Source organism: Balaenoptera borealis, assembly GCF_965194805.1.
Source record: "Balaenoptera borealis genome assembly, chromosome: 1".
Lineage (NCBI taxonomy): Eukaryota > Metazoa > Chordata > Mammalia > Artiodactyla > Balaenopteridae > Balaenoptera > Balaenoptera borealis.
In genome coordinates, this window is record NC_138860.1 from 111,334,441 (window position 1) to 111,348,378 (window position 13,938).

The 13,938-nt window shown below is 35.4% G+C and overlaps 1 protein-coding gene across 3 annotated transcripts in view; it reads right to left on the reverse strand.

Moving 5' to 3' along the window:
* The window catches only part of ABCD3 (ATP binding cassette subfamily D member 3), a 99,904-nt gene that overhangs the window by 54,046 nt on the left and 31,920 nt on the right, over positions 1 to 13,938 (reverse strand). For all 3 annotated transcript variants that reach the window (XM_082384406.1, XM_082384407.1, XM_082384408.1), the window contains 2 exons: positions 10,544 to 10,642; positions 6,502 to 6,590 (listed from right to left, as the gene is read on the reverse strand). In XM_082384406.1, coding sequence (XP_082240532.1) covers positions 6,502 to 6,590; positions 10,544 to 10,642 — 188 coding nt within the window. The remainder of the gene's footprint in view (positions 1 to 6,501; positions 6,591 to 10,543; positions 10,643 to 13,938) is intronic.

Genomic DNA, 13,938 nt, shown 5'->3' on the forward strand with positions numbered 1-13,938 from the left:
ATCTATTTTAAATATTTATCTGTTTTTAAAATATCCACTAAGAACTTATTTAAAGGGTTCCACTACTTTTTTAAAAAGCTAGAAAGCCATTATATCATTTTAAGTAAAGGATCTCTGACTACCAAATGTCTGTGGTCTAGTGCAAAGATAATGTTACTATTCCCAGAAGTAAATTAACCATATTTTGAAAAACAATACACTAAATGATTCAAACCTAGCTCTACACAAAAAAATGACTGGTATACATACTGATAAATAATTTGCTTTTTATGAGGGAGTAGATGAATAATGCCAAGTAATATGAACTGATCTTTTAGAGCAAAAAAGTTCCATGGTCAAATAAATTTGGGAAAACCTGAGTTAATGCTAACAAATGTCTTTACCAAAGGCCCTCTCAAAGCTCTAATGTATAATATGCATTGTAAAACTCTCTGAGAGGGCTTTGTAGCACTAGCATTTCCTCCATCATAGCTAAGATTCCAAAGAACATACTTTGGGAAATGTTACTCTAGACCAATAGAAAAATTAATAGTCCAATTTTGACATAGCTGCTAAAAAGTGTAAAAAAAAAATTTTTTTAAAGCTGAACTAGAAAAAAGTTAAAATAGAGCCACATAAAAATGTTGTTTACAGCAATAAGAATATTAGAGACGAAAAGCAATTAAGTACAAAAGTTTAGAGGTTTAAATTAAAATTATTTGAACCAAACTTTACATAAAACCGAAGTGCTTTAGTGCTGCCCAAGCTGAGAAACACACAAGATTATCAAACTTTGGTAAAGCACATGCCATCATTCAGCAATGGTTTACCACTGGAGTAGCAGCTACAAATTTAAAAAATGGTTTCTTGAATAAAGCTTTATTTCTGCTTATTATTCCACTGCAAAAGAAAAATAATCATCAATAAAGTAATTTTAGAGTAGTCCCAATCATAGTTACTTCTAAAACATACAGGAATCTTAAGATAGTTTGGTAACTTTAAAATGCTACTTATAGCCAAGTGGTTAAAAATAAAATATATATTTATGATTACATACAGCAATATAGGGGAACAAACTTTGCCACCCCAAAATGTGTTTCTTTGGCATAAGGATTACTTTAGGCTGATTATTTTTAAGAAACAGAAGCCTCAGGAAGTCTTTCTTTTTGCCTCCCCCTTAGCTGCCTAAAGAATTTAGATAAAAGGGCCTGCTCCCAGAATAGAGCTATGACCAGAGATATCTGCAAAGCATATGGGCTAAAAGTGTGTGCGGGGAAAGTAGGCAGGACCTAGAGATCAGAGTCCACGCTGTGTTCCAGAGTCTCCACATGGCCCAGCAAACATTTGTTTACCAAACATTTGCTTTTCCATCTTCATGTGAATTGCCTTCCTCCCCTGTGAAGTCCCAAACCCCTACCCCCAACATCCTCTTTTGTCTTTAACTGAAGATGGTATTCAAGATGAGGGCTTCGGCTATTCTGGCGAGTTACTAAGTTCTCCTGGGTCTCTCCCATGTACACATGTTATTAAACTTTTGTTTGATTTTCTCCTGTTAATCTGTCTCATGCCCATTTAATTCTTAGACCAGCCAGAAGAACCTAGAAGGGCAGAGGGGAATTCCTTCCTCCCCAGCAGCAGCAACAAGATATGAAATATTACCTTCCATATCATAGAATTGCCAGTTTCTACCTTAAAGAAGGGGTCTGCCCTATTAAAATCTGCCCCATTCCAAAGTCATTAGTCACTGCTAACAAGTAAGCCTAAAAGATGTCAAGGATATTAAAATTAAGTACATTAAGGACCATAAAAAGTCTCTTTGTGACTCTATTTTAGCAGAAGAACATAAATCTAAACATACTTTGCAAGAGGCAAAATGGAAAAGACAAATAAAGTTTACAATGTAGCTTTAGTAGCAAGTTAGAGAAATGTGTTAATTTTTCAAATAAAACTGTTCTATATTATGAATTCACAATATTTTAAAACTTTTAATTTGACCAAATATCAAAAGATCTCATGCACAGCAGAAGCTCAAAAATTTTTATTCAGGAGAAAATAAACCATTAACTTTTGTTTTTGTTTTTTTTGGGGGGGAGCAGAGAAAGGCTTATTGCAGGGCCAAGCAAGGAGAACAGGTGGCTCGTGCCCAGAAAAACCCCAAACTCAACAATTAATTTTATTTATTTATTTATTTAGGCCACACTGTGCAGTATGTGGGATCTTCCCCGACCAGGGATCGAACTCATGCCCCCCACAGTGGAAGTGCACAGTCTTAACCACTGGACTGTCAAGAAAGTCCTCAACAATTAATTTTTAAATGACTGCTTCAGGGACTTCCCTGGTAGTGCAGTGGTTGAGAATCCGCCTGCCAATGCAGGGGACACGGGTTCGATCCCTGGTCCAGGAAGATGCCACATGCCGCGGAGCAGCTAAGTTCATGTGCCACAACTACTGAGCCTGTGCTCTAGAGCCTGCGAGCTATAACTATTGAGCCCACGCGCCGCAACTACTTAAGTCCGTGCACTCTAGGGCCTGCGTGCTGCAACTACTGAGCCCACTTGCTGCAACTACTGAAGCCCACACACCTAGAGCCTGTGCTCCACAACAAGAGAAACCACCGCAATGAGAAGCCCACGCACCACAACAAAGAGTAGCCCCTGCTTGCCACAACTAGAGAAAGCCCACGCGCAGCAACAAAGACCTAATGCAGCCAATAAACAAACAAACAAACAAATAAATAAAATGACTGCTTCGGAATAGTGAATTTGGGTTAAGAGTATAAGGAAGCTCCTTGTACTATTCTTGCAGCTTTTCTGCAAGTTTAAATTATGTCAAAATAATATGTTTCTTAAAAACTCCTAAAATTTTTGTTTTTTTATTTTTTTCTACATCTCATAACTAAATTTTAAAGCTGAGTACCCAACAAGTTGATTACTCTAGTAGAATTATAAGTTGGCTCATGCTACATAATAACTTTCCTCTTATCCATCATTACCAATTAAATTAATGCACCACATACTGTCAGTGATGCATTTTCTCTAGAGCATTCAGTCTTTGAGAAAATTAAAATAAGCACCTATTTAATTAAAGTTGGAAATCCCTAGTTTAGAAAATTAAATATTATTCTTTTAGGTTACAAAAACATGAAATCACAAAATCTGACTAAAAGAGGAAAAACTTTTAAAAATAATCTTCTATACTCTACCATGATTGTACAGGGTTCTTTATATGTATCATGTGACTGACTGTACACAGATATCTAATATGATGATATTCACAGTGGATGTAACCTGTTATTTTTGTCACAGGTAATTAATAACACTACAGTTGGGGACCCTGTATTTTTATTAACAGATATGGCATTTAAATAGTAAGTAAAGCCATCAAAGGAAAAAAATATAAAATTCTATAATCATGTAAAAGGACATAAATGTCTTCTCTATATTAATTATACAAATGACTCAAATTACTTGTGCACAAAGCTCATAGAAAGAGAACTTAACAAAACTGATCCTGCTAAAGTTGATGTGCTAGCAGCAATGAACAAACAGTTCAATTACACTCACGCTTAACTTCTTAGAATTCGTTAGAGGATTCCTCACTGGGGCACAAACACACAAAACTGACCAGACTCCCCCTACAAATTCCCTTCAGGGAAACGAGACAATCAACAATCCCACAACTTGGCTTCTAGCAAGTTAAATATGAATACACAGCCAAGAGTGACTGCTTAAGGAAAGCTCTAAACTGAATGACAAAGATCAGAACAACAAAGGACACTGAAAGTCACAGACCTGAAAGAATGACTGCTACAAAAATGAACATTCATACGAAAAGATAGCTCCTGGAAATAAAATTAAAACAAATAAAAATTCACTGGATGATAAAGTTAAAAGAAATCTCCTAGAATATAATATAAAATGTCAGAGATGTAAACAGTAGAGAAATTATAGTCAGAAGATCAGTCCAGGAAGTCCAACACTCAACTAAGATTCCAGAAAAAGTACAGAAAAAACTGGAGAGGAAGAACTTTTTTAAAAACACAAGAAAATTTCATTCTTCAGAATGAAGAATGAGTTTCTAGATTGAAAAGAGCCCACCTAGTGCCTAGCACAAACACAAGGAATGAAAAAAAAATTCACACCAACATTCAGTGAAATTCCCGTAACACCAGCAATACAACATCAACAATAAAGAAATAATAAAAGCTTCCAAAGCAGGTAAAAGAAGATCTGCTGCTAAGGGCGGGCAATCAGCACAGGAATGGGACTCAACACCAAATGTGGAAGCTAGATCAGTAGTTTTTAACCTTGGCTGGGATCAAGGTTAGGATCACCTGGGATGCTTCAAAAAGTAATGATTGATTGAATCAGAATCTCTAGGGGTGGGCCCAGGCATTACTAGGTCTCAAAATTCCCCAGATGATTCTAATTATACTGCAGCCAAGGTTGAGAACCACAGAGCCCTATAGAAGACAACAGGGTGATGCTTTCCAAATTCTGAAAAAAAGTGATTTCCAATTTAGAATGAATAAATACAGCTAAATTATCAATCAAGTGTGATAGTAGAAGACTTTATCAGACCCACAAGGTCTCAAAATTTTACTTCCCTTGTAACCTCTTCTCAGAAAAAGACTGCATCTGCCAAAATGAGAAAGTAAACTGAGGAAGAGGAAGACAAAAGATCCAGAAAATAGGAGTTATTTAATGCAGGAAAGAAAGATGAAAAAAATTCCTAAGATCATGATGAAAGTAAATTCAAACATGACTGCTATTTAGTGAAGTTAAAGCACAATCAATCCTGATGAGAGCCGGAGGACAGAAAACTAACAAGAGGTATGGGGTGGGGTGGTAATAGATAAAAATCAGTAAGTTATCTAGGGTGTTTGACACATTACAATACTGAGATTTTATAGTGTTGTCAATAAGCTTGAGCTGAATTAGTAAGAAGTAGGCAAAAAATTAATGTACACAAAAACTTGCAATTTATAAATGCCAGGAAAAGAAGTTGTATATAAAAGAAACTACCAAAGAAGAGCATTTGGCTCAGCTGTAAACAAAAGTCAAAATCATGTAAACAATAAATTCTGATTTAACAAAAAACTGTGATATAACATTAAGAGAATGAGCACAGACATGGGTAGGAGTGTAAAAGAGCTAATTCTCATCTTCCAAAAGAGAAATAAATACACGCATAGTCTCTAAGACTGAAAAATCTAGAGACAGTAACATAAGTGTGTTACAATGAAATGCAGAGACAAAATAAGAGATGAAACAGTAAAAAGAACAGAAGACAACTGGCTCCAGGAATGACAGTTACGGGTGGGAGGAATGGGGCACAGAACTAATGTTTTTGTGATTAAGTCCTGTAAGGCTATTTGATATTAAACTATATTCATGTTTTACTTTTTAAGCTTTTCATATATTACTTTGATTAAAATAAAAAGGCATGGGACTGACCAAAGGATTCAGGGAGACCTGAATTGAATATTGACGTCTATACCATTTACACATATTCAGAGGCACGTGGTCAGGGCTTTAATCCTATGCAGATAACCTTCTTTGTTCTTCCAGAGAGATGAGTCAGAAAACACCTGCATAAAGCATTCTGCCTCTCCTACAAATCCTCTAAGCCACACACAAATCAAAGATGTCAGAAAAGAACTTTCAAAATTTGGGAGCATTTAAAAATTTTAAGTACTGTCATTCAAACAGTTACGTTATATTAAGTACTTTAAGAAATTTTCTGATAAAATACTGCATGCCAGGAAACAAAATTCCAAGAAAAAATTTTTTACTGACATTCAAATTGGTATCGTGAGGAATAAATCCTTTATTAACAGATAAATGTTAATATCCCAACTGTTTTTTTGTAAATTCCAAATCGTCAATTGCAGTGATTAATATAATATGTACAAAGACTATAATGAAAAAATATATAAAGCACTAACTTCAGAAACTGAAGAAAATGTCTAAGAATTTTTTTTCTGTTTAATAAACATTCTCAATGTGATTCCCTGAAATGCTTTGATATTTTCCTCAAATTATCTCATTAATTTCAGACATCCAGCTTGGTGACTTTTTAAGTTCCCACTACAGCATTTATTATACTGCATATTAATTTTCTTTCTTTCTTTCTGTTTTTTGGCCGTGCCCCGGAGGCATGCAATATCTTAGTTCCCCAACCAGGGATCGGACCTGTGCCCGCTACAGTGGAAGAGTGGAGTCTTAACCACTGGACCACCAGGGAAGTCCCATAATTTTCTGTTTACTTGTCTCTGACCCTCTATAAACGGCCAGCTCTGCAGGGCTTGGTACAGGGTCTCTCCTGTTCACTCATGGGTACATCTCTATCACTGCCTGTGGCACAAGGGAGACAATAAATATCTAATAAGTAAATGAACAAAAAAGACATAATTTGACTGAAGTATTTATACCTAACTTAGAATCTATTTCTTGCCTAAAATAATACTTAAATATGACACAAATTAGTGTTTCATACATACAGGAGAAAGATGAAAAGTACCTTTCAATGAGTGTCCCGTTCTGAATCATCCAAACATCACAGTATGTTCGAGACACCAGCATAACAGCAATAAGTATCAAGTAACCTGTCTAAAATAAACCAGGTATAGTTAATTAAATGCATTTTAGAAAGTTAAAAGAAACATTACTTTGGTAAAGATTTTTGGTTTCTAAATTCAAAGCTTTATTCTAGCTTTAATGTAGTTGGCTGACATTCTACCTACAGGTTATTTTTAAATATAATTTTGAAAGAAGTTTAAAATATAATGTAAATGGAAAAGGCCTTATAGATCATTTAATCTAACTTTTTCATCCAGATTCAAAAGTGAATCCCAGGCAGGTCAAATGACTTGCCTTCATATAATTAGTCAATGACAGAAACCAGCAGTATAACTAGACTACCTAAATCACAGTGTATTGTGATTGTCCTATGTTTTTAATATACAACTCTAATAAAGAAAAATGACAACTACCAATATACAGTTAAGAACAAATACTGAAGCCTAAAATTTTGCTTAAATAGAATAAATTTGGTTCAGTTTGTTAGAAAAATCTCTAACAGTACCCCTGCCCTTGCAGGGCTTTCAATTTAGTTATTAAGGCAAGATTTACACATAAAATGTAAAAAAACAGACCAGTGTAGGTAAGTATATTTACATCACTTCATGTGATAAGTGGCAGGATTGAAAGGTCTGAGGTAGCAAAAAAGGCTTATGACATTAGAAATACATTAAATAAACCAAGTAAAACAGAGGAGAAAATGAGGATTACGAGTAAAAAAAAAAGATGAAAGATTTAATGGAAAATAAAAAATAGATTAAAACCATATGAATTATGGTATTGCATATCCAGCAGAGCTTATAAAACTACTGCAAGCTTTTAGGCAGAACAAAATATTAAAAAGTGTTGTGTACAGAGCATTACTTAAGCAATGCTGGGCAAGATGGATCATCCTGCGGGAGAGGCTGAGTGGCTGGCTAGGAGTCAATTGTCTTTGTGTGGGATGAAAACCTACCCTCCAGCCTCCAACTGCAACACACACCCATTCAAAGGTGACCTTAAACTTCTAAATGGGGAAAATATAACAGCAGCATAGAAGCTAAAGTCATAGAAGAGGGTGTGTGGTAGGGGGAATGTTTGTTGGATAAGGTGTTTGATTTCAGAGTTATGGAATTGAGAGGCAAATGCATCTATGACTTTTGTAATTTTTGCAAAACAAATCTTGTTTTTTAAAAAAGGTGAAGGTGGGCTTCCCTGGTGGCGCAGTGGTTGAGAGTCTGCCTGCCAATGCGGGGGACACGGGTTCGAGCCCTGGTCTGGGAAGATCCCACATGCCGCGGAGCATCTGGGCCCGTGCGCCACAATTGCTGAGCCTGCGCGTCTGGAGCCTGTGCTCCGCAACAGGAGATGCCACGACAGTGAGAGGCCTGCGCACCGCGATGAAGAGTGGCCCCACTCGCCGCAACTAGAGGGGGCCCTTGCGCAGAAACGAAGACCCAACACAGCCAAAAATAAATAATAAATAAATAAATTTATAAAAAAAAAAAAAAAAAGGTGAAGGTACTGAAAATACATCCCTTAAGTGAAAGACAAGGCAGGGAGTCATAAACACGGAAGTAATAAATGAATCCATAAGAAAGAAGACAATGTCAAAGAAAGTCTACACGACTGAGTTGTGACAGCTGCTCCCCCAACGTTTGCCAGAGTTGTCCAGGAAGGAAAATACCATCTTCCTACCCTGTCCCACCATCTCGAAGTTAGGTATTAAACTGACAACAAAAGAACCTACTGATTTTAATAAATCCTATCTGTAGATGACACTTTAACGGTAATGCTAACTTTTAATTCAGACCTTAAGTACAGCCTCAATCCTAAATTAATCATTTGAGGAATAAAGGTGACATTAGACAAAGATAGTTTATTTTTTCCTTTATTTTATATACTTTGCTTAATTTTTTTCTTTAAATAAATATCAAGTTTACTTGTCTCATTTAGCAAAGTCTGCCGAACTTTGATTACTGACAGTCCTGAAATGCCTTTTTATGCAAAGGCTGTCCTCAGAATCACCATAATTCCATTACTGGGTTTGTAGAATATGTCAGAAACTAAAGATAGGCCTGATTTAGGCAGTCCCTCACCTTATGATACAGATGAACTTCCATATGTTCATATGTAGTATTTTTATTTATTTCATAAATTGATTAAATTAATCTCTCTATCTCTACCTCCAATTATCTGTGATTTCTACTGGAGTTTCTTTCACTTTCTTGAACCGGGGTTAAGCCCGGATTTTTATATCCCTCAAAGATCGTTCGTAAAATGGCTCTGTGGCATGGATATACCTTGACAGAACTGGAAGGTTGGCCAAGTTAGGCCCATCTACCTTCTTACTAACTCCTAGAGATCTATTCAATGTCTCACATTCATTTCATATTCAGCAAACCTCTGCTAAAAGGTTAAATGAACATTAAGCTGTTAACTGATAAGGGGGGGTAATACAAAAAATCTTTCCAGAGAAGAAGCTTGTATTTTAAATAAAGATTCTTCAAAGTCAGGTAGATTGTAGAATGAGAAAACAATTAATTATATCCAGAGAGTCACGGGACGCCTTCACAAAGAATATAAAGAGCATTAAGCTGTTTTTTAAACATATTTTTGTTGGGGCTGTTGTCACAAACATGGTGTCATGAAAGTATGAGGGAACAAGTCCTCGCTACAAAACAGCAAAGAACCTTCCAAGTAGATGGTATGGAAAGGAAGGGCAAAGTCACGTTGTGATTTACACTATAGGAGAAAAGAAGCCAAGTGTTCTTATTAGGGTTTTAGAAAGAAGACTAGTTAGAAAAGGAGAAGACCAATTAAGAGATTATAATAATCCAAGCAAGTGAGAACAGTAAAAATGGAAAGTAAGGGACTAATCGAAGAGAAACTCAAGGATGCTTGGAAAAAACATTTAAAATATAAGGGACGAAGCAGATTTAAAAAGTGCATTTTCCAATTTTTCTTCAAGAAACACATAGGATCTCTATCTAATTAGAAAAAAACCAAATGTTATTAAATTATTTTTTAGAGTCTCTTAAGGGCAGAGTCAACAAGACATGACGCTGAAGTGAGGGGAAGGAGAGCAAGTCCAGTGTGATGGAGGAATGTGCCTTTTCTTTGAGAATTATAGTGCTTTTGTAATGTCTTATCCTTTTCCTGCTATCAATAGATTACAAGGCTAATGCTTTTTAAAATTTGAACAGTGGGAAACAATTATGTTTGAAGAAGACAAACTTGGCAGAAAAGATTTAAAAAGGAGAGATTCTTTGAAATGAGACTAATTAAAGAACACTGTAATATCTAGGTAAGAATATTTAGAAAGAAAAATTAGCAGATACCAGTGACTGAAAGGATGAGAGGTAGGTATGGGGAGGAGAAAGAGTCAACGGTGATAGTATTTCTAGTTGTACAAAAGGAGAACACTGAGGTAATTAAAGATGGAGAACACAGCATTATTTTATTTTTTAATCATTAAAATACTTAATAAATCATGACAAAGATAATCTCGACAAAAGAGCAAATGAAAGAATAGTAAAACTTTATTCTTACAACCAGTTCACTTTCTGAAAATACTTGAAGAACTCAGGTATCTTAAAAACATATTTAATCAAATATGAAGAAGCAACTCTCAAACATATTCCACATCAATGCTACTTGTTAACATCTCAACGTAATAAAAAGGTCTTTCTAAATTTAATCTCGTTTTCATTATATTATAATAAAGCAACACCATTTAGGTTGACTGTACTGAAGTACTCTAGTATTTCACATAAAATATAATAAAATAGTATTTCATAAACAAGAGAAAATCATTTAAAAACTGGTGCTGAACAACAAGGGTACTTGCATGACAGGCAATGATTCAGACAAAAATTTAGTCTTCATTACCTACAGAGGAGACACTTGACCTGTAGTAGAACAAAGACTTTATAATTCTATTGTTCTGATCTCACATAAGCTTTAAAGTTGAACACTTAACATTATTGTTTCATAAGACTTACCTCTTTACAAAATGTTCTAGGGACCATGATTTTCAGAATTCGTGTGAGCCTTGAAAAAAACACCTTGTCCACCACAGCTCGTTCTTTTTTCCCCTCTTTCTACATTAAAAAAAAAAAAGAAAAAAAGAAAGAAAGCTTTTAAAATAGTTATAACAAATAAGATTAAAGAACCATGTTTCATCTAAGGCAACATAAACAACTATTAAGATGGATACTGCATTTGAAGAACATAGTCCTGTACTGCTCTTCATATTCAAACGTGCTTTCAAGAAACTAAGATGTTACCAAAAACTGAATAAGGAAGTGAGAACTTCCTTTCAGAAGTGAAGCTGCAGAAATATCTGGTAAAAGAACACTGCAAACAGAAGAAACAGCAAATGCCAAATACCAAGGTAAAAGCTCGTTTAACAACAAAATGGCCAATCTGGCTGGAGCTGTGAGCAAGAGAAAGTAGTAGAAGATGAGGTCAGAGGACAGCTAAGAAATGGCCATTATCCATTATCCATATCATTACTGTTTGTTCATCATCCACTTCCTTATTAACAACAGAATTTTTTTAAAATCCTGAACAGGAATTTTCCTGCTATCAATTACAGGAAACTTTTGGATTCCTAGATTTATCATTTAACATTTCTAATATGCACTCTTCCTTACAAATTCAAAGACAGACAAGGTTCCCTCACTCATACAGTTCACATTCTAGCAGGGGAAACCCAGATAAAAATAAACCAATAAATAAATTGTTACAGATAGACTAGGCAGGGTCAAGAGAAAAAGAATGATCCAGAAAAGTATGAGAAGAAAGGTTTCTTTGGGGGAGGGTAGTAAAGCACAGGGAACACCAAGCACAAAACCCAGTTCAAGAATAAAATTGGTATGCACACTGAACAGCAAGATAACAGCGCTGCTAGAGCAGAGGGGACAAAAGGAGAGAAGCTGAAGAGATGGGTATGACCTATAAAAAACAGAGCCCTGAAGCCATAGAAGGATTTAGAGTTTACTGTCAGTGTAGAGGGAAACCACTGACGATAATTAAGAGCAGTAAATCACATTTTATTACCCTCAGATATTTCTTCATTTTCACTGGTACATGAAAATAGAGCTATAAAACCATTTGCAAGGATAAGGAAAGAGTGACATGAACTGGGTATAGTGGATGTTATTTACTTTATTACCCTTGGGCTGTCTGGAAGAACAGGCAGAAGAAACTCCTCGAAATGGGCAAGACTCTCCAGAAGGACCCCATCCCCAATTGAGCTCCTTTCCCCAACTCCTATAATCACAGCTCACTTATGTATTAACTACTATGCTCTTGATAAACAAATACCCATGGTATAGTCAATTCTATTAGTTAGACAAATTTTGCTGTAAATATGCTTTAATTAAATTAATATCTAACTTGATAAACCTTAAGTGAGTCGTTTGTGTACTGAATTAGAATAAGCTACCATGCATATGTCACACACTGTGCTAAGGGCTTTATATATGTAATCCTAATAAACAGACACTGCATATCGTACAGAACTGTAGACAACAGATGAAGGCACTGGGTGTGTAGAGTTAGATCAGAAAGACTAGGACAGAAAGAAATGGATAAGAACCAACCTACCGTGTAACTGCTGGAACAGAGTTCAGGTCTTTCAAACCTTACAAAGGTTGTAAACCCCATCCCACTGAGTCACAGGCCCAGTCTACTTCATTCACAAATGTATGTATTCATTCATTCAATATTTACTTGGCGCAAGGCACTGTTCTAAACCATGGGGACACACCAGTGAACAAAACACAAAATGCCCTACTCACAGTCTATTTCCTCTAGCTAGCCTATTCTCCTCAAGCCAAACCTTACAACTTCAACCTAAACCTCCCCTTTCACCTCCCCAAACTGAGAAAGTATAGGAATAAAAGAATAAAGAGAAAGCAATGTACATCAACTACCTTTAAAGAAAGTTAGACTTCTACTCTCGTTTCCCTCCTGTCACTGCCTTCCTACCTCACTTCATCCCACCTGTAGTCAGTACCTTCTCCATCCCTACTTGAGCCTTAGACAGAATAATTCCAAGGTGAGACGGCCACCTTCTGACTTAAACAGAGGACAACTATTTCCAGCTGTTCTCAAGAAATGATCTAGGGCAAACAAAGAGGAAGGTTTAAAAAAAAGTTACAAGAAAGTAACAATGAAGCACGTCGTACATAATTAGCAGTTTACCTGGTATATAATTCCTCCTCCTCTTTTTCTTCTGTCCCTGTTGCCACTGCTCCTATTTCTTAAGCTGTCTGAAAGCTGACTTTATTATTTTCATTACATTTGAATCCATAAAGGGAACGATATACTTCCTAAAGTCAGGAAACACCAAACACCTGGACTGGAGGGCTGACTCAGGCTGAAGAAATAATCAAGATGCTGTACCATTATTGATACATAATAAAAGTCATACCTGAAACCAATCTAAATGCAAATAGCTACAGAGACAGTACATCTCATAAACACTACTAGCTTCTCCTAAGAATTCATTTTAACCACAATTGACTTTCCCCACCTTTAAACTTCCCAGTAATTTTTAAAAAATATAAAAAACACTTCTATGATATATCTAACATGCAAATCATAGAAAAAAAAAACCCATTAAAGACCATTTAAGAAGCTAAAGTAATAATGCAGTCAGAAAAAAAAAAATGTACCTAACGTTCAGGAGGCAACAAGGTCAAAGGGCAATGAAAAGTTCCTACTGATGTGTCAATCAACTTAGAAAGGTGACATGAACCGGACCTGACCGGAAGAGACATATGTTTGAAATAGCAAATAAAAGGTCATGTGGTGCTGACAAAAGTGTAAGCATTTCTGTATATTGTTAGAGGAAGTATAAATCAACATAACTATTATGTTGCATCTATCAAAATATAAAATGTACACTCATTGCAAAATGTAAAACAACCCAGCAAATTTACTTTTAGAAACTTATCCTAGAGGTATTCCTGAACATATGCTTAAACACATAAATGAAAAAACTTGCACATTGTTTTATAATACTATAAAATTAAAAACCTAAATGTACATCAATTATGAGATACTACATAAATCATGGTAAATTTATGCAATGAAGATTCTACACAACTGTAGAAAAGGAAGCAGCTCATATTCATACAAGAGAATACTATAGAGTGGTTAAATTAACTAGATCTATAGCTATCAACATAGATGGATCTTAAAAAAACATTCTGCTGAAAAAAAAGGAGAATGATACATACAATGATTCAATTTATAAAATTTTTCAATAAGCAAAATAATTCTACCTATATTGTTTATGGAGATATATACACCTCAAAAGTACAAAAATATGCATGGGAATGCTGAAGACCAAACCCAGCACAGTGTTACCTTTGTACTTTTTTAA